Source organism: Pararge aegeria, chromosome 19 (assembly GCF_905163445.1).
Source record: "Pararge aegeria chromosome 19, ilParAegt1.1, whole genome shotgun sequence".
NCBI classification, from domain to species: Eukaryota; Metazoa; Arthropoda; class Insecta; order Lepidoptera; family Nymphalidae; genus Pararge; species Pararge aegeria.
In genome coordinates this window covers 11,637,549-11,660,930 of record NC_053198.1, presented here as the reverse complement: position 1 = coordinate 11,660,930, position 23,382 = coordinate 11,637,549, and the positions used below count along the sequence as shown (strand labels likewise).

Sequence of the window (23,382 nt, the reverse complement as noted above, 5' to 3'; positions counted from 1 at the left end):
GGTCTATTGCCTTTTGAGAGCTTCCCAGCGTGCGCTGAGTAAACGGTTATAGCTTCGATATAATCATGTATCGCAAAGTTGTTTCTAAGCCGTCCGAGAAAGCATATGTCAATATTTTAAGGTTGACTTATACGCGGACGAAGTCGCGTGGGACCGCTAGTAATGAATATTTGAGTACATTTGACACTCAGTCAACCCTAACATTGTTTTTATGTTTTTGAAGTTATACTTCTTTTAGCGCGTTAAGGAAAAATGGTGAGAGTAAATTTTAACGACGAACACTGTCACAAAGTACCGACACCATGAAGTAAACTATAGTCAACATTTTAGGTTTTCTAAAAAAAGTTTGACAGTTGACTTTTAATTATTCAAACAATACCTTTTTTCTATTGTTAGTGTCGTTTTTTCTACAAACGTAGAATAAGGCGAAAGTTTACGTTACGCCAAAGTATAACTCCTAACGCGTACATAAGTACACACGCGTCTTTTTTTTATTTATATTATATAATTTCTTCAATGGAATTCTAACTTGCAATGCGGACGTGTCTCACGTAAAATCCCCGCAGGCCGCAACGCAATTAATTTCTCCAGACAGTAAGCACGCGTCTTGTATTATGGCGTGCTTTAAATTATCTTGGTTTTGTATATTCATGAAATATATGAGTGTACACTCAAGACTAGCCTATTTTACACAGTATGTATATTTATTTATTTATTTTGCGTCCACCAACCTACCCTGGCGCAGCGTGAATCGTGATGGACTACCAGACCCTGATGATTAAGATTTTGGATTAGGATTTATTTTTGAAGATAATCCCTGGGCTATGAATTTTCCACTAGCACTGGCACAGGCTTTCTATCTCGTGGAAGAAAGTGAAAAGTAGAGTAATATAGATTTTGTGAAAACTTTTACTCTCAAACTATTATGGACGATATATCATGTATAAATGAAAACAGACTTTAGAGGTAGGTCTCTGAAAATGTCTCTGGTACATTATTTGCTCTCCCTCTCCTTGAAACCAAAACACTAATAATTTTTAAGGAAATCACTGCCATAGTTTTTACTTAAAGAAATCAGATACAGCCCTAATATCACATGCAAAATTTAAATGAAATGACTCCGGTCACTTTATTAGGTACGCGTCACGTAGCATAGGTAGTAGGTACTATGCACGTGTGGGTATTTTATCTTCAATAGGGTTGTCATAAGTAAACACTTAAAATGTTTTTAATTAGTTAGTCATCATCATAAATATGTTTATTTTCATTTAATATTTTTACAGGACGATTCCTTATGAAATTTTCTTATGCACCCTTCCACGGTGTTTCGTAATTCGGTTAAACGTTGTATATGTATGTGGATGGACGGATGAATAGGACAGCGACGTATTCTTTCGGGTAGGGAACTCTAAAAAAACGAATGAATTAATGAATGAGCGTTTATTACATAGCAAACAAAATTACAGAAAAATAATAAAACAATACAACACAGCGTATACAATTTGGCGTCCTTATCCCAAAATAGCGATCTCTTCCGGACAATCATAGGCTTGAAAAACCAAAGTAAAGAGAAGAGGCGGTGCATATATACATATAAAAATAACAAAAATACTGACTAACTAAGGCGATGATGAGTGGTTAAGTGCGTAATTTCTAAAGGTGGTGATTAAATTCTTCCTGCCACTAACACGCAAGGTGTTATAATTATCTGTGTATAGACGTACTCTTGCACTTACGAGTGTACACTCGACCTCAGCACGCGGATTTCTTTTTATACTTGTCTCGTTCATATAAAACCTCTAGTGTAGTTGGCAAAAATGCGAATATGACCTAACTTGATTTCTTGAAGATGACCGTCCGTGGAAGTACTACCGCAAACATTATATCTGCCGCCAAGCAGCATTGTATGTACATATAAACATATTATCATATGTTTATATGTACATACAATGCTGCTTAAACATATTATCATATAAACATATGATAATATGTTTATATGTACCGTATAAACTAATAGTTATATCGATAGTTTATCACTTACCATCAGGCAGCTTGTAAAGTTGTACATGAAATGTTGCACTATCGCGTTTTCTGTACCAAACATACTTCATCAACCAAAGGTTTTCTGGAGGAGATCGCTTTAAGCGATAAGGCCGTTTTTGCGCATATATTTATTTACCTTTTGTTCTGTTTAATTTGTTTTTTTTCTGCATGTGATTTAATCTAATTATGATTTTATATCTATCTATCTATCTATCTATCTTGATCCGTCAATTATTACTATTAAAAAAAATACAGTTAGAGAACAGGCTTGAAATAACATCGCCTATAAACAACACAGCAACGTGCTCTGATGTTTATGGGCGTCGATAGTTTCCCACTCCTACTTACCATGGTAAATCTACTAAGTCAATTATTACCAATAATCAAGAGAGAGAAATAAGAACAGAAATTCTTTTAAATCACTGTTAAATTGACACTTATAAATTATTAAGAGCTACTGAGATGGAGCAATAATTCATATCTAAACTTTGAATCTAGACTATAATAGATTTTTTTATAGCGTGAGTTTAATATAAATCCTGTCCATCACCTCTCACAGTGTGGCTGCAGTTTTTTCCAAACCCGCGAACCCCGAAACTCGAAACGAGTTGCGGACTCGTACCAGACAGAAATTCCTGCTTTTACCTCCCGTTACTATTTTCACTATGTTACAGATGTGCCAAAAATTTGGCTGCCAAAACGCTAATGTTTAACTGGGCCTTAAACTAACTAGTCAACCGACCAGAGTAAAGACAGCGGCCGACAATTTCGAAATAAAAAAATATAAATATACCTACTTTGACAATACACACATCGCCATCTAGCCCCAAAGTAAGCGTAGCTTGTGTGATGGGTACTAAGATAACTGATGAATAATTTTATGAATATTACACATAAAAACTTATAATATACATATAAACACCCAGACACTGTAAACATTCATGTTCATCACACCACCATTTTCCAGTTGTGGGAATCGAACCCACGGCCTTGGACTCAGAAAGCAGGGTCGCTGCCCACTGCGCCAATAGGCCGTCATATGGATCAATTTGATGGAAACAGGGCCGCATGTTGCAGGACGTGCTCTTTGCATGCCAGCAATTGCTTGTTCGTCAATTATTACTATAACCTGTGTTTAAAGGCTGTGTTTAAAAAAACAAAAAAATAAACTGTATTACATTGCCCGTAGTAGATGCCAATCCAATCTAATAAAACTGCTTGGCTTGACATAGGTGGAAAAGGTGCGACAGCCTTCAAACCTACGTCATATCATATTGAGGTAATTGCTGATTGGTTAGAGGGGTGCCTCTTAATCTACGCCTCTTTTGTGAACTTAATGATTTCGCATATGGAAAGGTAATTGAGGCTCCTCGCCTGATAATTCAATAAATTGATGACCTGTCAAGTAACGAAACGAAGAACTCGGTAATTTATTTTATTCGGTCGCAGGTAAAAAGGTTGAAAACGTTCCAATTTAGAAGTAAAAATAGAATATGAGGGTCATAGCTATCATGAAAAGTACTGATTCTAAAGTCGCTAGCGTGTAATTAAATACGTAATGTGTAGACCATGAATTTAAAAATAAATGGACTACAAATTCTTCGGTCTCATTAAATTACAAACATGATTATTTTGATGAATGAGTAACAACAGAAGTTGGCGCTGAGAAATTAGGCTAAATGACTCTAAAAATAAATGAAGAATGTATTCCGATTCATAAAATACAACTCTTTTATAAATATAAAAAGTTATGCAATAAACGAACGAGAATGTTTCATTTTTACATCTGGCCAATTTATTTGTGTTTAATGATAATGACATTACACATACCTACTTAACAGCGACAGATGTTCGCAACAAACAAACAAACATATCATAAGGTAACCCGAGTGTAAACACCACCCACAGTAATTTAAGTTCCACAGGAACACATTTTAATTATAAATTTAAACGTATTCAGTTTATCATTAATGCATAACTTAAATTATCCTAAGATCCTTTTATGTAACTAAATTTAAATATTAGTCGCACAGATAAAATACAAACTAATTTTATCAAAAGTTTAAGTATTATTGTTTATCTTCTCTTTGGCAATGTTAAGTACCTACTTCGTTAAAAAAACTAACATGTCATTTTTATAACGAAATTAAACCTATTCACTCTAAGTACATAATTTACTTGATTGGGTGCGATCTGGATATCGTCAACGTCTGTTAAAATGTTAAAATCAGAACCTAAAAAAAGAAATTCAAAAAAAAAATCAAAAAAAATAACAAAGGTAAAAGTAATTTAGCATTGTGTAAAGGCAAATAAATAATAAAAGGCAGCTTTATCACTTAGTTATAGTGATTTCTTCCAGGCAACCATTTTGAGGAATTGACTCCCGTGTGAATTGTTTAGCGGTGCGCAAATTACGTACTAAAAGTATAATAATAAGCATTTTGATGAAATTTTTGTTACACACACGATTATTATTACTAAGTTCACATTATTTAAAACAATTATTAGTTTAAATATTTCATTTTCCTTTTTCAAACTGCCTCGGCATCCCCATCTGTTTGCCCTTGGTTGGCAAAGGCCTCCTCCAACTTTCTCCACAGTTTTCTATTTCTAGCCATGCATGTGCCACCTGCTGTAGTTTTAATATCATCGACCCATCTTTGAAATGGTCTGCCCTGTTTCCTTGTAAAGTGACCTGTATGCCAGTACATTACTGTCCTGCTCCATTTATCCGGTCCTCTTACGGTATGCCCGGCCCATCTCCATTTCAGCTTCTTAATGGTGATTGTAACATTCTTCGTTTTGGTGTATTAAAAATATACATACATATTAATAAAATGGAAAAGTGAAATGATGAGCTCGAAAAAGTTTGTCGGCCTAAAGGTGCGTCATGCGATGCCGAACCATAGCGATCTTAGTTGGGTGACACATGACTAGGATGTAAGAAAACGGCAACGAAAACGGACATCGCAGTTGTGTGTTCAGGTTGTGAGTTAGTAGGTAAATCCTTTAAAGAGAGGTTTTATAATCTGATCGTTAAGATCGTGACGTAGTTTCTGATCCTATGTCATTACGTGATGTCGCATGGTGAAAAGTACGCCCCAAGCACTAGTGAGCTATATATCGGAGGGAGACTACTGTACCCATTACAACGCCATGACATACTTGATTTATTGTGGCTTCTATTTTTCACTATTGTGTCAGCGCACGCAAATAATGCTGTAAGCTTCTTTCCGTTCCGTTCTACCACAGAACAGCGAGACACCGTGAGCGGTGACATCCTTATGTGGTTGACATTCCATCAAAACGCACGAAACGTTTTTATCCACGTTTCTGATACGTACCGCTAAGATGTGGAACACCCTCCCGGCAACTGTGTTTCCTGCCACGTATAATTTGAGAACTTACCTTCAAGGCTAGAGTGAATAGGCTTTTTCTAGGCCAGCGTGCTCCAATCTCGACCTCATCATTGTGTTAACTTCTAGATAAAATAGCTTTCTAATATTGTAAGAATTATTCAAGTCGTTAGAAAAATTTTTCGATTACAAATAATTGAAATTAAGAAATTCTGTATTCTTGTAGGTCTTTCACAGGGCACTTATGAAACGATCATATATAAATGTTTCCATTATTGTGAGGAGATAATGATTAACTACATTTTTTAACCTAAAGCTAAAGCTAGGCGGGTGTCAAACCGCACTGATCTAAAAACAAGCTAAAAACAAACAAACATGATACAATCAGTCAATTTATTCGTTAAATCGGATGCGGGTTCTTTGAATAAAGGGATTGTCCGCAGAAAGAATGCACTCGTTTGACGCGTCGCGTTTTGATACTGTGCCTATTTCTGCAAACTCGTTTACTGCCCGCGGGCTCCCGAGTCACGGCGTATAATGGCACGGAGCCATACGATACACGCCACGCGAGTTAAATTCAATCGTTTTATTTTTCCTGACCTTATCTCCAGTTCTGTGTAGTCTGCACGTGTCCTCTTCGACTTGAAGATGGACTTTTTGTTATGGTGTTCGCATTTTTTTAGACTCTCCATTGCCTGACGTCAGCTCTCACTGGGAACGTTTTTGTTGGTGGAATAACCGCTTGGTTGTTCATTGGTTGGATTGCAATTCCCTGTTCAGTTGTGTATTGACTTAAATTAGTTCTTAAGTACCCATTTTGTAACCGCAAGCATATTCCATCTAACACGACTGTACACTAATAAAATATACCGTCATGATCTTCCGAAGATAGACTTTTTGTTTTAGTTTTGGCTAATTTTTTGCGACCTGTTGGCTGCTGTTGCATGACGTCATGCCTCAGTGGGAACGTTTTTGTCAGTGGAACAACCACCATTATTCAGTAATTCCTATTCTGTAATTCCTGTCAACCTCCTATTTGAAAGAAGAGATTCAGTTAAAAGTTAAGGCTCCCCACATGGTGACTATATTCATGATTATAACACAGGAACTGACGACGGCTCCACTAATCTAACTCTAATTTCGAACTACACTGATCTAACTCTAAAATTGACTGTTAATTAATTGTACTTATATTAAAACTAATTTATGAACCAATAATAATTTATCCTCCTGACCCCATATACTAATGACACTGAGGCCACCTCGGACGACAGTTATATGATCCTGGAAAGTTTCTGATCCGATGTAATTACGTGATGTCGCATGGTGAAAAGTAGCGTGTTGTCAATGTGTTTCCTGCTTAAGCCGTTAGAGGACGAAGGCCTAAACCTGTTTCCATACAATGTTATCGGAATCTTAGGTGCAGCGGGCAACTAACTTTGCATTGTGGGCAAAACGATGGCCATATGGAGCAAAACAAACTGCCGTGTTGGTTTTGTGGTTTGCATGTTCGACTATCACGAGGTCCTGGTTTCGATTCCCAAGATGAGATAAAAATTGGTATTGGGGTTTTCTATTAAGAAAATTCTCATTTTCAGCTCTAAAACCGTCTTCCCCTCTCAGCAGAGGAAGATAAAATAGGCTGATGATGATGATAAATTGCGATAATGCCTTTATTCATTCAGAACGGAAAACGTCCTTCTTTCATGTAGCAACGGCGCAATGGATTAACGTGATTTTTGCATAGAAATAATTAATGGAGTGGCAACTTTTTACTCTGAAAAGCGGTCCGTAATCATAAGCGTCCGGTAACAATTCTGTTAACAGAGTTATATTTTGTTAAACTTGATGTTAAGTCAGTAAATAATGTACACAGAATAGTTTTAATCCCAAAAAGTCTACTGATAGGTAAAATAAATGTTTCGCATTTACAGCACGTTTTTTGGCATGTCGTTTTTTCAGCAGGAACAGCGTAACCAACTAAGATAAGAAACGTAAACTGGGTATTTGGAAACTTTTCATTCAGCAGTATTAAATAATATATGGTTGATCTAGATTTCTCCTACCTCAAGCTAGACCTCCGGAGACTGTCGCCGGGCAATAGATATTGCTTAATTAATTGCCCGTCTAAGTAACTGTAATTTGGTGCACATTTTAATTCTTAATTATTAGTTCGAAGATTTTTCGGATAAATAATATGCCTAAAGTAAGGCAACAAATCTTTCTTCAAGTTTAAAGACAGGCATGACGAAGTTCTAACCCCACATAACGTGGAATGAGAGCAAGAGGAAAAGAAAGCTAATAAAAAGAATGGTTTGAAAATCACTTGTATTCATTTGTGTTATAAATAACAATATTAACGTGTAAAAATCACTACAAACTACAAAAGTATGCGTGTTTGCGGATATTTAAAAATGCGAGGTTGATAAATAGGCTTTAAGTATTTGATTAACCGCATACGCACGCCAAGTCGCGTTCCAACTCAAATTGCTACGCCATTATACGTAGATTGCTAATGTATGAGTGTCTCCATCATTCCCTAATTAACCTGTCAACATTATCAACATCATTATTACCCTACTAATAAATAAATAAATAAATATACTTCGACAATACACATCGTCATCTAGCCCCAAAAGTAAGCGTAGCTCGTGTTATGGGTGCTAAAATAACTAATAAATATATGCATGAGTAATATACATAAATACTTATCATATGCCTACAGATAAACACCCAGTCACTGAAATACATTTATGTTCATCACACGAACATTTTCCAGTAGTGAAAATTGCACATGCAGTCATGTACTCTCAGAGCAGGGTCGCTGCCCACTGCACCATCGGCCGTTAGCTTTAAATAGTAAATATATTATTTTTGAGACCGGGTAAGCTAAAAGAGTAGAATCTAAGCCTTAGGCGAGGACTTCATTCATACGAGCCAGGCAATTGCCATAACCGCCGAAGCTAGTACTTTTACATCAAAAGCGTTACCTAGCGACAGTCCTTTGAAAAAAATCAACAGTTGTTCTTGTGTCGGAAAAGAGTAACTGCCGAGTTTCTTGGTGGCTTCTTTTCTTTAAAATCTGCCTTTTTAACCGGCGGTGGTAGAGTAGAGCACAAAAAACAGACAGACTTGGCGTTTACAAATGTTCAAAGCAATACTGGGAATATAAAACAGGAAGAATAAATAATTAGACTCTTAAACATTGTCGGTAAAACTAGTAGGTACAGTAATTGTTTTTCTTAGTAATTTTCTGGAGTTCTTTTTTTGCCAAAATTAAAGTCCTCTTCATACCCAGTATGTAAATATGGTATTTTGCGGATTCCTTTAACGAATATAATTTGAAGATTTCGACGCATGTTTGGGATACGATTAACAAACACGAGTGAGGGGCATGGGTGTAATTAGCTGCCATACTCCCTAACAAGTTAGCCCGTTACTACCAGCACGGCTAGCATGGCCAAGGGACAATTATACCCCCGGGAAAGAATAAAAATTGATTGTCTCCCACATCTGTATCACCTCTCAGAGCACTGGCGTACAAATGGAAATAACATCAACACATAATATATGTGTAATAATAAACGGGGGTAAAATTCTTTTTTTCCATGTTACCGTGATTTAGCTGGTGAACACGTTAATTGTATCCCATGTAAGGGGATATAATTTTTATCTCCTGCCTTTGCTAGCCCTGCTGGTGAGAATGCAGACAATAATAACACATTAATATAATAAAGTTTTTTATTAGAGGCATATAAACCCATATATAAGCTTTTATATACAAAGAAATCTATACTTTGACGGCCGAGTGGCGCAGTGGGCAGCAACCCTGCTTTCTGAGTCCAAGGTCGTGGGTTCGATTCCCACAACTGGAAAATGTTTGTGAGATGAACATGAATGTTTTTCAGTGTCTGGGTGTTTATGTGTATATTATAAGTATTTGTGTGTATTATATTCATAAAAAAATATTCATCAGCTATCTTAAGTACCCATAACACAAGCTACGCTTACTTTGGGGCTAGATGGCGATGTGTGTAGTCTCGTAGTATATTTATTTATATTTATTATTATACTTAAATGTATACATTAAAACTTACATCTAACTGAAATAGTCAATAAACTTATTTCAGATGTCATAGGTTCTTAGTTTATTTTCCGTTCCAGTCTCGATGACCAGACAGCCAATAGTCTGAAATAGGACTCGGCATACCCTCGCAGACGACCCTAAGTATTCTATTGTTAGAGTTCCTAATCCTTTCCCAAAAGGATGCTACACGAGCTCTAACAATATCTTACTTGTAGAGGAATAAAAAAAACACGGGAGTGAAAATTTTTGGCCGAAAAACACATCTGCTGGAATTTTTGGCTGAAAAACACATCTGCTGGAATTTTTGGCTAACCACAAACACTGACTAAGACCAACACCAATTACTATAAAGCCCAACCGCTTCCATGGATTTCGAAATAACCCTGCGACATACCTACTCTGTATAATATACCTTTTATTTTCATGTTATGGTGTTATTGTATATTTTCATATGCTGTGTTTACTTTTAAGAAAACATTACACTTAAATAGAATAGTTAAATTTTAAAAAACGGTTGTATTAGTGTAAGTGTTTGTAAGTAAACCTAAGAAATAAAATAAAATAAAATATATAAATTCCATGGTGCATAGCACAGGACCGGTTTCCTCGAGTGCACCGCCGCGCGGCTGGACCGCAAATCTTAATTTAATCTATGGAATATGTAGCCACTTTTTCCACATTAATAATACTTGGCAAACAATAATAGGAAACGTTTGTTGTTTTTTGTTTGAAAGCAAGCTTTTTAATGCGTCTGGATGAAATGTAGTTGATACATTTTGAATTTAGAGTGACGTGCAGGTTTTAAACAACACTAGCTTTTCTTATAACCATTTGACAGGTTGTTTCAAGACATTGACGCTTTTTTGGCTCTGTTAGTCTGACGCTGTAATGCGAGCGTCCAAGGAACTTAAATTAATATGGCTAAAAACCATTATACTATTAGTTCCATTATATTGGATTCACTTAGCAATCATTCACTCTTATCCTTAATGTTTGTGCACAATTTAAGATCAGTCAGGTGGGGAAAGTTCGGTTATCCCTAAAATGAGTTAGTGGTTATAATTACCTAATTACAAATAAGAAAACTTTGAAAACCTTTCTAAGTGTTATCCCGAGGTTTAAAATTCCCCACTGTAAGATTTAAAATTTCTATTTAAAAGGATTTGGCTTAGGTTTATTGATTTTGGATTTGACATCCATACTGAAAGAGTTGTAAAAAAAATATGTAGTCCGCCTTTTTTTGACGGTAGCCATCTTACACTTTACGTCAAGATCAATTGAGTTTATTATAATTCATCAATAGCCTATAGCAGTCCACTGCTGGACAAAATAGACCAACTTTTCCTAAGGGAGGGTTTGCCCATAATCACTATGCTGGGCAGACGGGTGGTAGTGGTAGTCCGCCTTTTTTTGACGGTAGCCATCTTACACTTTACGTCAAGATCAATTGAGTTTATTATAATTCATCAATAGCCTATAGCAGTCCACTGCTGGACAAAATAGACCAACTTTTCCTAAGGGAGGGTTTGCCCATAATCACTATGCTGGGCAGACGGGTGGTAGATCATAGTAGATGGTAATGCTAGGACACAGGACGCTGATCCCTTTTCTCCATTATATTCCCTTAGTCGTACTACACCCGCTGGAGGACGTGGGGTCGTGACTGATCTGGCATCACCACGACACTTATTATTATTATTAAACAACGTGTAACAGAATTACGAAATAATATTGAAGGAAGCATAAGTAAAGTTCATAAGGAATAACCCCCATATTCATTTTTCCGAACGTATTCTAACGAAGTGTTTATTTATGACAACCCAACAATTTAAAATAAAAGACCGACACGCGCATAGTATGCTGTGTTTATAAAATTTTCTGATTTCTTTCAGCAAAAACTATTAGGTTTCCGGTTTCACAGATAAGTCTCAGACAGTACATAATGTACCTCAAAGCCTATGAAGTATTTTTCGGTTTTCATTTACATTATGTATACTAGGATGGTGTTCCAACATTATGGAAGTAATGCTGAAGGTTAACGGACCGCCCGCGTAAAAAAACAAATAAGTAATTACAAAACAGACATAAGAAACAAGAAAAACACGTACCTTTTTTTACCGACGACTCCTTTTGTAAATTTGTTGCAAATTTGTAACAGGTAGGTACTTATTCTCGGCTCATGAATCATTTATTTATTCAACACTTAAATTAGCTCGTAACGTGTAAAACGTATAAGATAACAATGCGAGTTCAAACGCTTCTATGATAACGTACCTTCCAAAAGCATTGTTTAACGCGCGTTAGATATTTTTTGTTTGTTAGTATTTGGGAGATTGGATGCATTCCTTTCATAGCAATACTTAACACACGAGGAAGCTGGCTCACTTGATTTTAATCGCCTATAAACAGAGCAACACTTCGCAGGACATGCAAGGAACCCGTTTTACAAAGTGGCGCCCTGTGTCCTGCCGTACCAGCCAGTACTGTCCGGGACCTGCTCTGTCACAAAAAGCTCTAGTGGATTATAAAAAGAAATGCAGCAGCTTGACGTCTTTTGATCTTATGGTAAATATCGACATTGTCTAGACCAGATTCTCGATTCTTTGTTCTGCGTTTAAATGTATAATTTATTATGGTTTTATTAGCTTCATAATCGGAAGTATTTTTTACATTTTACGCCTATCTGCCTAACTTACAAGTACGCAGGCCTAATAAGGATGGGAACCAGGGGTTCCTAGACAACTAGACAGCATCTTGACAGTTTTAAGAGACTACGTAGGTAGGTCCCTACTGTGTCAATGAGGATGGCGGTCAAAAGTCTATACTAGAACGATTGTGAACCTACAAATCTTATATTAAGGTTACATATAACGGGTTCTCAATGCCACCAATGTCTAGTGAGCGTGACACGTCAAGCTTAAAATTACAAATATACAATGGAAACCAACCACTGAAACGAACCATGGGAACACGTCCTACAAAAACATAGGACTGCTTTGACATAGATACTAGGCTAGCATGTAACTCAAGAGATGTCACTCTCCAGTGACCATCATGATAACAGACTCGGTGCCCGAACTATCGGACTATCTCAGTATAAACAAGTACCTACACGGCGCTTCGAGTAAAAAGAGCTCTAGCGGTCTTACTTCGTTTCGCGATTAATGCATAAAACATTACATGAACACATAATAATACACATTATATATTAATTAAGTAGCACTCGTACTTACTATCTTACTTAATAAAAGTTATCTACTGTGCAGGTCCTTCGTCAGAGGTACTTTTTTACAAGATGTGAATTACTGGAAGCAACAGGCATGATGTATATTTTAGGCAGTAACAAAGAATCTCTAAAATAAGGTCTAATTATCTGATGATATTTTTTTTATTTATATTCTAGTTAGTTCAAGTTTCAATAAATAAAACTACAAAATTTAGAGATACGCCATGACAGCTGCAACGCGGAATTCAAAATTACGACGTCACGCTTGAACTTCTTTGCTTGAAAACTTTGAAAGTATTTTGTGATTCAAGTTTTCTAATATCAATACCAAAATTAATAATCTTTAGCTATAGAACAAGGACTTACTTAAAGCTTTTATTTGTCTATGACGTCCTGTGACATGACAATTTATATATTTTTTTGTTCTTCCAAACATCATAAAGCAGTTTTCCAAAAGTCATTATACCCATTCATTAAAATATTCAACAAACATGCTTGACCAAAATATGATGAAGGGATTAAAAAATAACGCAAATCGGCCAAGAAACCTTGATAACCCTGCAGGGAAACTGTGGGAGGATGCTAACAAAAGAAAACCAACTTTTATTGTGAGATTCTGCATAAACTTACTTATTTTCATCACAATAATGCAAAAAAAAAAACAACGATTTGTCAATTAGGTTTTGATTTAAAAGATTAAAAAATAATATTATAAAGAACTCATATAGTCGATAAATGAAATACAACGTCATACCTAACTAACAAGATCGATAATGTGTTTATTAAATTAAAATCACTGTCAAGTACAGGGGCCTTGAAATTGCATTGTAAAACAATGGACGTCGACCGGTTATTTAACTGATGATGAAAACAACGCTTGTTTTGTTTTAAACAACAATACAACTATTCAACTAGAGATGCAATCTATATAAGCTAATCTAAATATGCATAGGGAATGTATGTGCTGATACCTACTAATGACGTGGTGAATATTTAATAAGAGATTATTGTCGGACGCTCTGTTACGTTATATATATGTATATACCTATCTCTCTAACTTATTTACTATTCTTGGTACACATATTACATTAGTGGAAAAAGTAATAGTAAATTTTTCTTTACTTGTCTAAAAGTGTAAATAAATTTTTTCTTATTAATTTTACGTCGTAGTCGATGTTTGTTTTTCAATTTAAATCAATAACAAGTTGTACTACCTACGAGTATAAAATATGTGAACGAGAAACTTTTCGTTCGTTCTACTATACATTTATTGAATAAATTCATACTCTATACTTTTATTTTATACTAGACATAGCCCGCGTTCGTCATCCGCATTTATTACGGTTTTTTACAAATTCTATGGTTTTTCTGCGATAAAAAGTAGCCACTCTGTTCCAAAAATCAAGATTATTGGGTACTATACACTAACACATATTTATACATATTTTAATGAATGGGTATAATGAGGAGACGGGAAGAGTAACACCACGAAATATTAACTTTAAACTTAATGTAGATAATAAAGCCTTAACAACAGATTTCGAGGTGGCTACTGCTTTTGAAACCTTCTTTACCAACATTCCCGTCTCCACAACAGAATCATTAAACTCTTCACCACATATGGCTCTCTCTCTATTAAAGGAAAATGTGCCTGAGTGTAACCATTCTTTTAAATTCACGCATGTTAGTGGCTCTGACGTTATTAAAGCCTTTAAATTATTAATTAATAAAAAAACAAATGATCTGTGGGGCATTTCCGTAAACGTTGTCAAATCATTAATTGATATTGTTGCACCCGATTTAGCCTTAATATTTAATAATTGTATAGATTGTGGTGTGTTTCCTGACTTAATGAAACTTAGTAAAATAGTTCCATTGTTTAAATCGGGTAGTACTTCTGACCCCACTAACTTTAGACCAGTATCCGTACTACCCACTTTCAGTAAAATCTTTGAAAAACTCATTTTAAATCAATTACTTTACCATTTTCATAAGTATAATTTACTTCATATTAAGCAATTTGGTTTCACACGGGGTCGCTCAACAATCGACGCAGGTGTTGAACTAATACAAAACATATTTGAAGCCTGGGAGGAGTCACGTGATGCACTTGGTGTGTTCTGTGACTTATATAAGGCGTTTGATTGTGTTCAACACGAAACGTTAGTTAGGAAACTACACCACTATGGAATTCAGGGTGTAGCTCTAGACTTAATGAGTAAATATCTACGCGATAGAATTCAGAAAGTCGACGTGAATGGAAAACGGTCTAATGGATCAGTTATGAAAATAGGTGTCCCACAGGGGTCTATATTAGGACCATTTCTGTTCCTTATTTACATTAATGACCTTCCTTACCATGCCAAGGATAAACACGGGATAGTTCTGTTTGCCGATGATACATCACTGACTTTTAAAATAAATCGACGTGAACTAGCTTTTGACGACGTAAACAACTCTCTCGCTAAAGTGGTACAGTGGTTTGAAGCTAATAATTTGGTTCTTAACGGAAAAAAAACCAAGTGTATAAAATTCACTTTACCTAATTAACATTAGGTAAAGTGAATTTTATGTGAACAAACGTGAAAACCACTGTACTACTTAATAATGAGGAACTGAAACTGGAGGATACGACAGTTTTTCTAGGAATAACGTTAGATTCTAAACTTCAATGGGGCCCTCATGTAAATAATTTATCGAACAGGCTTAGTTCTGCTGCCTATGCGGTAAAGAAGATACGCCATATGACCGACGTAGAAACTGCTAGACTGGTATATTTTAGTTACTTTCACAGCATTATGTCATATGGAATTTTACTTTGGGGTAATGCTGCTGATATTAGCACTATTTTCGTGCTGCAGAAGAGGGCTGTTCGTTCTATCTACAAAATGGGTCCGAGAGAGTCATTGAGAGATAAATTTAAAGATTTTAAAATAATGACAGTGTATAGTCAGTACATATTTGAAAATTTAATGTACGTCCATAAAAACATTTCTAAATTTAAGAAAAAATGTGACTGCAATAATTTAAACATTAGAAGTAAGAATAAACTTACAGTGCAATATACTAGGTTACATAAAATTCATAATTCGTTTAAAGGAAATTGCATACAATTCTACAATAAACTACCAATTGACATCTTGGAGATGTCTCTTAAAAAGTTCAAAGTTTGTATTAAACGTAAGCTTATAGAAAAGTCCTATTATAGTATAAAGGACTACGTAAACGATAAAAAAGCTTGGGTGTAAATTATTGCTCTAACCAGGTTGCTCTTCTAATAATTTAAAATGACATTGTGAGATGGCGATAACAAAAAAAAAAAAAAAAAAACACCCGGCTAAGTTTGTTGTGGGCTTCTTCTTAGACCGGGACGCGTTTGGAACCCTCGTAGCTTTAGTTTTAAGTTTACGAATGTGGTTATCGCCATCATCTCACTACCGTGTAATTCTTATGTACGCATCAAAAGTGCCACCTGTGGGCCTACTTGAATAAAGATATTTTTGACTTTGACTTTGACTTTGACTTTGACTTTGACACATTTATAATATTACTTAGTGAAGATGTAAATATATTTTTTGACCCAAATGTTTTTTCCTCTACTTTTAAAACACACGACACTAAAAACTAAAGCAAATATTTTTCCTTAACTGTCTAATAATGTAAACAATATTTTTGTATACATACACTCATAAGTTTATTTTAAATTACTAAGAAAATAATAATGTGTTTTTATTATTTTCCTCCTACTACAAGTCTCGTTTTTTTTTTTTTTTTATTTTAAAAAGTAATGAAAAGATTGCTTACATTATAAGACAAGTTAGAAAAAATGGAGTGTATCAAATAGATTTGTTCGTTTATATAACAGGTAAGAAATAAGAAATAGAATCTAAAGAGACCCGTTACGACTTACGCCGCCTTTCGCCTAAAATTTGATTCCCTGCAAGATTAAGTTTTCCAGTGGATAACGCAACTAATAAAAGAAACGCTTTTAGTATTTAATCGGTCTGATTTTTTTTCTAAATTATGAAAATGACTGTTGATTAATATTATTTCCCTTGTCTAAATCCAAAACCCCTGATTTTATTCCAAATCCAAAAAACTTAACCTATGCTTTCGGAATTTCGAAAATGGTGGCCTTGTTTTTTTAAGCGACTACATTGTTTTCGTGACGACAGCTCAATATACAATTCAGACAATGGGTGATTCAGGACTTTTTATTTATTTAATTGTATTGTATGTTGATAGTAATACTTTGAGAATTGCAAAACTGATAACAGGGTTGCTGACAAACTAACAAGAGGGCATTGAACTAGTAAAAAAGTATGTGAATTAGTATTGATTAAGCACTGTGCAAAAACTTGCATAGGGGAATGGATGTAACAGATTGGCCAAGAACCACAGATAATAAATTTTATAACAACGTTGCCAATGAAATGTTCTAATTTGATGCTGTAAATTTCCTAGAGTATAAAAAGGCCAAAAGAAGAAAGAAGAGAAGTAGATTTGAAAGTGTGCAATACACATACATATTTATATAAACAAGTGCTTTGATTATCAACCCCTGAATGTAAGCAAAAGCAATACTATATGTAAAGGTAAAATAAATAAATAAATAAATATACTACGACAATACACACATCGCCATCTAGCCCCAAAGTAAGCGTAGCTTGTGTTATGGGTACTAAGATAACTGATGAATATTTTTATGAATAATATGCATAAATACTTAGATTATATATATAAACACCCAGACACTGCAAAACATTCATGCTCATCACACAAACATTTTCAAGTAGTGGGAATCGAACCCACGGCCTTGGAATCAGAAAGCAGGGACGCTGCCCACTGCGCCAGTCGGCTGTCAAAGGTAGCAATGCTCGCACAATAATGAAAGGACGAAGAAAGACTACGTTATGGTATAGGTAGGTTGACAACTGGGCCAGACCAGGCTGCGATAAAAAGTTGTCACCACTCGCTTTACAATGCCTTATTACAAGACCTTGTCTGAAGTTCGTAATTACATTTGTAAGGTACAGGGTTTTAACGTTGATTCTCTTTAATTTAACCCTTCACAGCTATCTCACCTAAATAAGTAACGAGACCGACAAAGACGTGTCTGAAGTGGTATGACTGCCGTATTCCCTGACAGTTTAGCCCGCTACCATCTTAAACTGCAGGTGAGATTGCAGTCAAAGGCTAGCTTGTAGTAGAATAAAAAAAATCTTTACGTACGATTGGTCATTTTACTCAATAACATTATACTTAATATCTGAAAACAACAACCGTGTACTATTCAGTATACTATTGTTAAGCTTTAGAATGCCTTGCCTCCTGAAATCCGAGAGGCACACAGTCGATTAGCATCTTCAAAAAACTGGTTAAAGATCGTTTTTTACTGAATCTTCGGAACTTTAGTAATGCCTATACTCATCTGTTTTGTTGGGGAATTGACAATATTGTTCCTATTTATTGATGTTCATTGTATAGATATTATATGTATATTAATTATTAGTTTGTTTATACAATGTATTGTGTAAAAGTGTTTATATTGTGTAAAAGTTTATTATATATAGTTTTTATGTATATATTATGTAAATATATTTATATGCACCACCTACCTCTTGTTTTGAGCAGTGTTTTACGCCACCGGTTGCCTGGAAGAGATCCCTATGTAACGATAAGGCCGCCTTATTGTATTTATTGTGTAAACTAGTTTTTTTTATAATTTTTCCTGTATTTTTATGTGGTGTACAAAATTCATTCATTCATTCAACGGCCTTGCCCCCTTCAGGGCAGGGGTCCCCTTCTCATTCTGAGAGGAGACCCGTGCCCTGTAGGGAGCCGGTAATGGGTTGACGATGATGATGACTTCAACTGCTTAAGACAGTGAAAACTAGTACTAAAAAGTAAAGTTTTGGAACTTCCTCAAAAAAAACTCAAAACACGGATATTAAGATATCAAAGACATGTTTTAATACTCGTAGTATTCAACTCACGGGTAACAAAAGTTGTTGTCGTCGTGCCGTTAAAACTGCTAGTTTCGCTTTCGCAGGACCATTTCGATTTGCAAGTTTAAGTTTTTATAGTCAGTAAAACACCTCATAAAAGTCATTCATGGCTCTTTGTTCACGAATAAAATGATTTACTATTCGATTATTTAGACTAATACGTACTCGATAAACGACTAAGACACAGGGAATGCACCCGTATTTATATCGAAATACCCACCAACTCAATGTCATGAACCATTGAATGTTTTTAATCAAATATAATTCAAATTGTTTCTTGTCAGCACATTTTTTTAGAATACTAATGAATTTAATAAAATGTCTGGCATAAATGAAATTATAAAGATAATATAATTTTCCAAAGTTTAATTATTTACCTAGTTTATAAAATTTCTGTAACAATAATACAGTTATATGTAAAAACACTCTGTTTTTATAGCGAGATATGTAATAAAAAAAGCCATGCAAATTAGTTCAGAAACTTCGGAGTAATCGGCAAATTTATTAAAAACCTCCGGTTTTATTGAGGTAGGTATCTAAACACATTCACGCAAGACGAAAGTTTCGGTTTACTTTTAGAGACTGCTTTATTAGCACAGTGCCGTGACCGCATATTTGAAACCAAATCCTTAAATAAGGAGTTTATAGATTATCGAAGCCATGAACCTGTTGTCAGTGGTCCAATTTTGATGGGCATTAGTCTCAAAATTAAACTAAATTTTCAGTTCTTTAAGTTACCTTTATTAACGTAGTTACCTTTTGTGTTAAAGATAAGACATTAAAAATAGCTTATATAGGTACCTTTTTTTTTTTTACCTTTTATATTTTATCCTTTTCAATATAACGTGCAATCCATAGCTAGAACATTATATTGAAACAGACCTTATCTTAATATAATACACATTATAACCTATTTAGACCGTACAAATAGTGGAAGAAAATTTTATAAAAGTACGTATTGAATTATTAGCTAGAAAGATTCTGGAGTGACACCATTGCACAATTATCTATGGCTCGATTGTATTGTGAAGGCAGCAGGGACCTTGATGGAGCTCACCAGTAATAGAAGGTGGGTGCTAACAAGACAGCCTTAGTTCAGAAGTAGACTGAAATGTGCTTAGGTACGATGATGGCGACGATGACGATGATTACATAATTTGTACTGTATTCTTACTATTATTTACGGGCAATCGGTAATATACTCTTATTTTTCTTACATGTGTAACATAAACAATCTTCGCATAAATTTTATGTAAAGTTTTTTTTTTAAATGAAAAATAACACGTTAAAATAAATAAAAACAATAGGCAATTCAGGCCAGGCCACTTCGTCAATGGTAGGTGCGGCTGCTTCCAGTGCCGAGCAGGCCAAGAGGCGTAAATATGAAAACCTGGATAGCAGCTTCATTTTTGTGCCTTTTGGAGTAGAGACTTTGGGACCGTGGGGTCCGGAGGCAAGAGCCCTTTTCAAAGAATTATCGAAAAGGGTTATCGAGTCTACCGGTGATCCTAGAGCGGGCAGTTACCTTGGCCAACGAATTAGTTTGGCCATCCAAAGGGGCAATGCTGCCAGCATCTTAGGAACTGTGCCTCGCTGCGGTGGTTTCGAGGACGTTTTAGATTTTATTTAGTTTTTAAATAGTTTATTTTAGGTTATATTTATAATTTTATTTCAAACTGTTCTAAATAAATAAACTATTTACTTATATCATTCAATAAAAACAAATAAAATAATTAAAGAGATTTATAAGTACAAGTACCTAATATTAGTACCTAATTGATTTTATGAATCTTTAATATTTTGAATGAAAACAGAGTAGAGTACTACCCCATAAAGTGTGAAAAGATTTTTTTAACATAAAAAGACGGGTAAGATGATATAGACTGAGTATATTGTTTTAAATTGAATCGTAGATAGGTGTACCTATGACCATTACATACGTAACTAAAACGAATAAAACTTGGCTTCATTTGTGATTTCAATGAGCAGACAATGTACCTAAATTTACATTCTCCTACCCCATGGGCGATAATAATAACACTCTAATCTACTATTTATTTCCACAGAATAGATTAGTAGTACTAAGTAGGTATCCATATCTGTAGCAATAAATACACATAGAAAGTATATCCCCTTATATATAAATAACACTAAAACTCACATTTTGCTGATGATGTTAGATGCAACACCGGATCCAAAAATAAGACACAGAAACACTCACAATTCACACTCGATAAATGCACTCATCGTAATAATTGCACTCGCGTACACAATAAATAAGCACAGATCACACGTCCGACCACATCGGCGGATGCCGGGGCACTGAAGCTGATTTCTATGGAGCTGTACTCTGTAATCTAACTAGAGGTAAAAGGACGAACTGTTTTTACCCTTTCGAGCTTTTCCCAAGTTGCAACAGCTTTGTTAAAGCTTCGAAGATTAAAAAAAAAGATCGAAGTATCTCGACAATTTACTAGTTTACTACGCAACACATGGCGTAGAGTAAATATTAACAATAAATTAAGTGCAAGAACGCACTTGCAATTAACCGCTTGCGGTTTTTTCCCGTACGATTCAAGGAAACATACACAAGCAAATGTGATGCGACTTTTCGTAGGACTGATTTCAGAACCGCAAATATCATATTGAAGTGCGGTTTACAGCCGCGAATCGATTTGTTACCTATTGAATACTATGATATTATAGATACTTAGGCGGTTTTAAATCACAGTGTTCTGCAGTATTGTTTCAGTTACGTTATGTCTGTTGCGGTTAAAAACACAATGTGCATACAAAATAAATAACATCGAATTTTTGTATTTTTAATGGCATTGTTTGACACGCTCCGTACTTCTCAAAACAGCATTGCATTTGCAAGTCGATTTCTGTTTCCCTGCTTCCCAGTGAGTGTTAAAAGACCGGTCAAGAGTGTGTCGGGCAACACGCAATGTATGATTCTGTAGTTATTCTTCACAATATCATCATGAGCGAATATATGACGCGGTTATAACCTAGTGGTTCGGCCTCACTTTCGGAAGACTGAGGTTGATTTTTAATTTAACTTCTTCTTTTTCTGGAGCCCTAGTACTTATGATTTAAATAAAGGTACAAATAACTGCCTTGGTCTACTGGTTAAGAATTTAAAATATCACTTGCTTTAACGGTGAAGGGAAGCATCTTGAGCAAACACACGCTTGAGAGTTCTCCATATCGTTTTCAAAGGAGTAGGAATTCTACCAATCCGCCCTTTGCCAGCGTAGTGGACTTCGGTCTTTGCACTGAATCAAAAAAACTTTCCAACGAAATCCCACACTTTGCCGTAAGGTTCTTAAGCTAAGCCGCAGACAGATGGACGCACTTCTACACAATTCCTGGGTTCAAATCCGTATCCGAAATTATTTCTATGCATTTATTATATTATGGATGAATCTCCCATCTGATGTATTTCCTCAAAAATACAATCTAGGGTTATTCAAGGGGCGGATAAATAAATTCCTTAAAAGCCGGCAACGCATCGGTGGCTCCACTGGTGCTGCAGATATTTATGGGCGGCGTTGATCACTTAACATTAGGTGACCCACTTGCTCGTTTGCCCGCTATTAATATTTAAAAAAAAAACCTACATACATAGTCTACACAAGATTATTTCAATCGGACTTGGTATTATTTCCAGGAATTAAAACTGTCAGGCTTTATAAAACTAAGTGCAGATAGCGATGCAACCTTATAATTGCCTAAGCTGTAATATTAGTACGCCTTTGTGGGAGCTTAAATCACCCATCATCAAAAAAATTACCAATAGCAAATGAATCCGTCGAGGGGACTAATAAACATAATTTTTGCTATAATACATTTTGTTCCATATCTGTTGTAGGACCGAGTAGCAGGACAAAATATTTATTGATCGCACTGGGTTAGCAAAGTAGACTCAATGGATTGGCGACCATTTTTTTATGAAGACCGCATTATGTGACATGTTAACATTGTATTAAAGTCAAAGTCAAATATTTTTATTCAAATAGGCACAAAGAAGGCACTTTTGATGCGTACATTAAATGTAAAATATGACATAGCAGTGAGTTGATGGCGATAAATAAATTCGTCAACTTAAAATCATCTCACATTGTCATTTAAAAACTATTAAAGAAGCAACCTGGTTAGAGCAATAATTTACAGCCAAGCATTTTTATCGTAAACGTAGTACTTATAATCGGACTTTTCTATAAGCTTACGTTTAATACAAACTTTGAACTTTTTCAGAGACATCTCCAAGGTATCAACTGGTAATTTGTTGGAAAATTGTATACAATTTCCTCCAAATGAATTACTTATTTTATGTAGTCTAGTATATTGCACTGCAAGTTTATTTTTGCTTCATTAAGTATCCTTAAGTTTTAAGTGTTGAGTGTTATGGATTCGCTGAGGAAGATTTAACCCAGAATGTCAGCTATAATTATACCGAGCTGTAATAAAATCCATTTAATAGTTTTAGTGTGAGCAGAGATACAGAAAGACAAAATTTAAAAGCAATTTAAATAAGTATAGATAAAGGTAAAAGAAATTTAAAGTCAAGAGTAGTAAAAACGAGAGTAAAACCAACCTCAGGAATAAATTCTGGGGAAAATATAAGATGGATTGAATTTGTAAAACTTTTGTCAGACA

The 23,382-nt window shown here is 35.1% G+C and overlaps 1 protein-coding gene across 1 annotated transcript in view; it reads right to left on the bottom strand.

The window, feature by feature from the left end:
* The window catches only part of LOC120632363, a 610,336-nt gene extending 589,305 nt beyond the window's left edge, over positions 1-21,031 (bottom strand). Inside the window, exon 1 of the mRNA XM_039902218.1 lies at positions 20,882-21,031. Within this exon, the coding sequence (XP_039758152.1) occupies positions 20,882-20,883 (2 nt within the window). The 5' untranslated portion in view covers positions 20,884-21,031. The remainder of the gene's footprint in view (positions 1-20,881) is intronic.
* Positions 21,032-23,382: the final 2,351 nt, after the last annotated feature.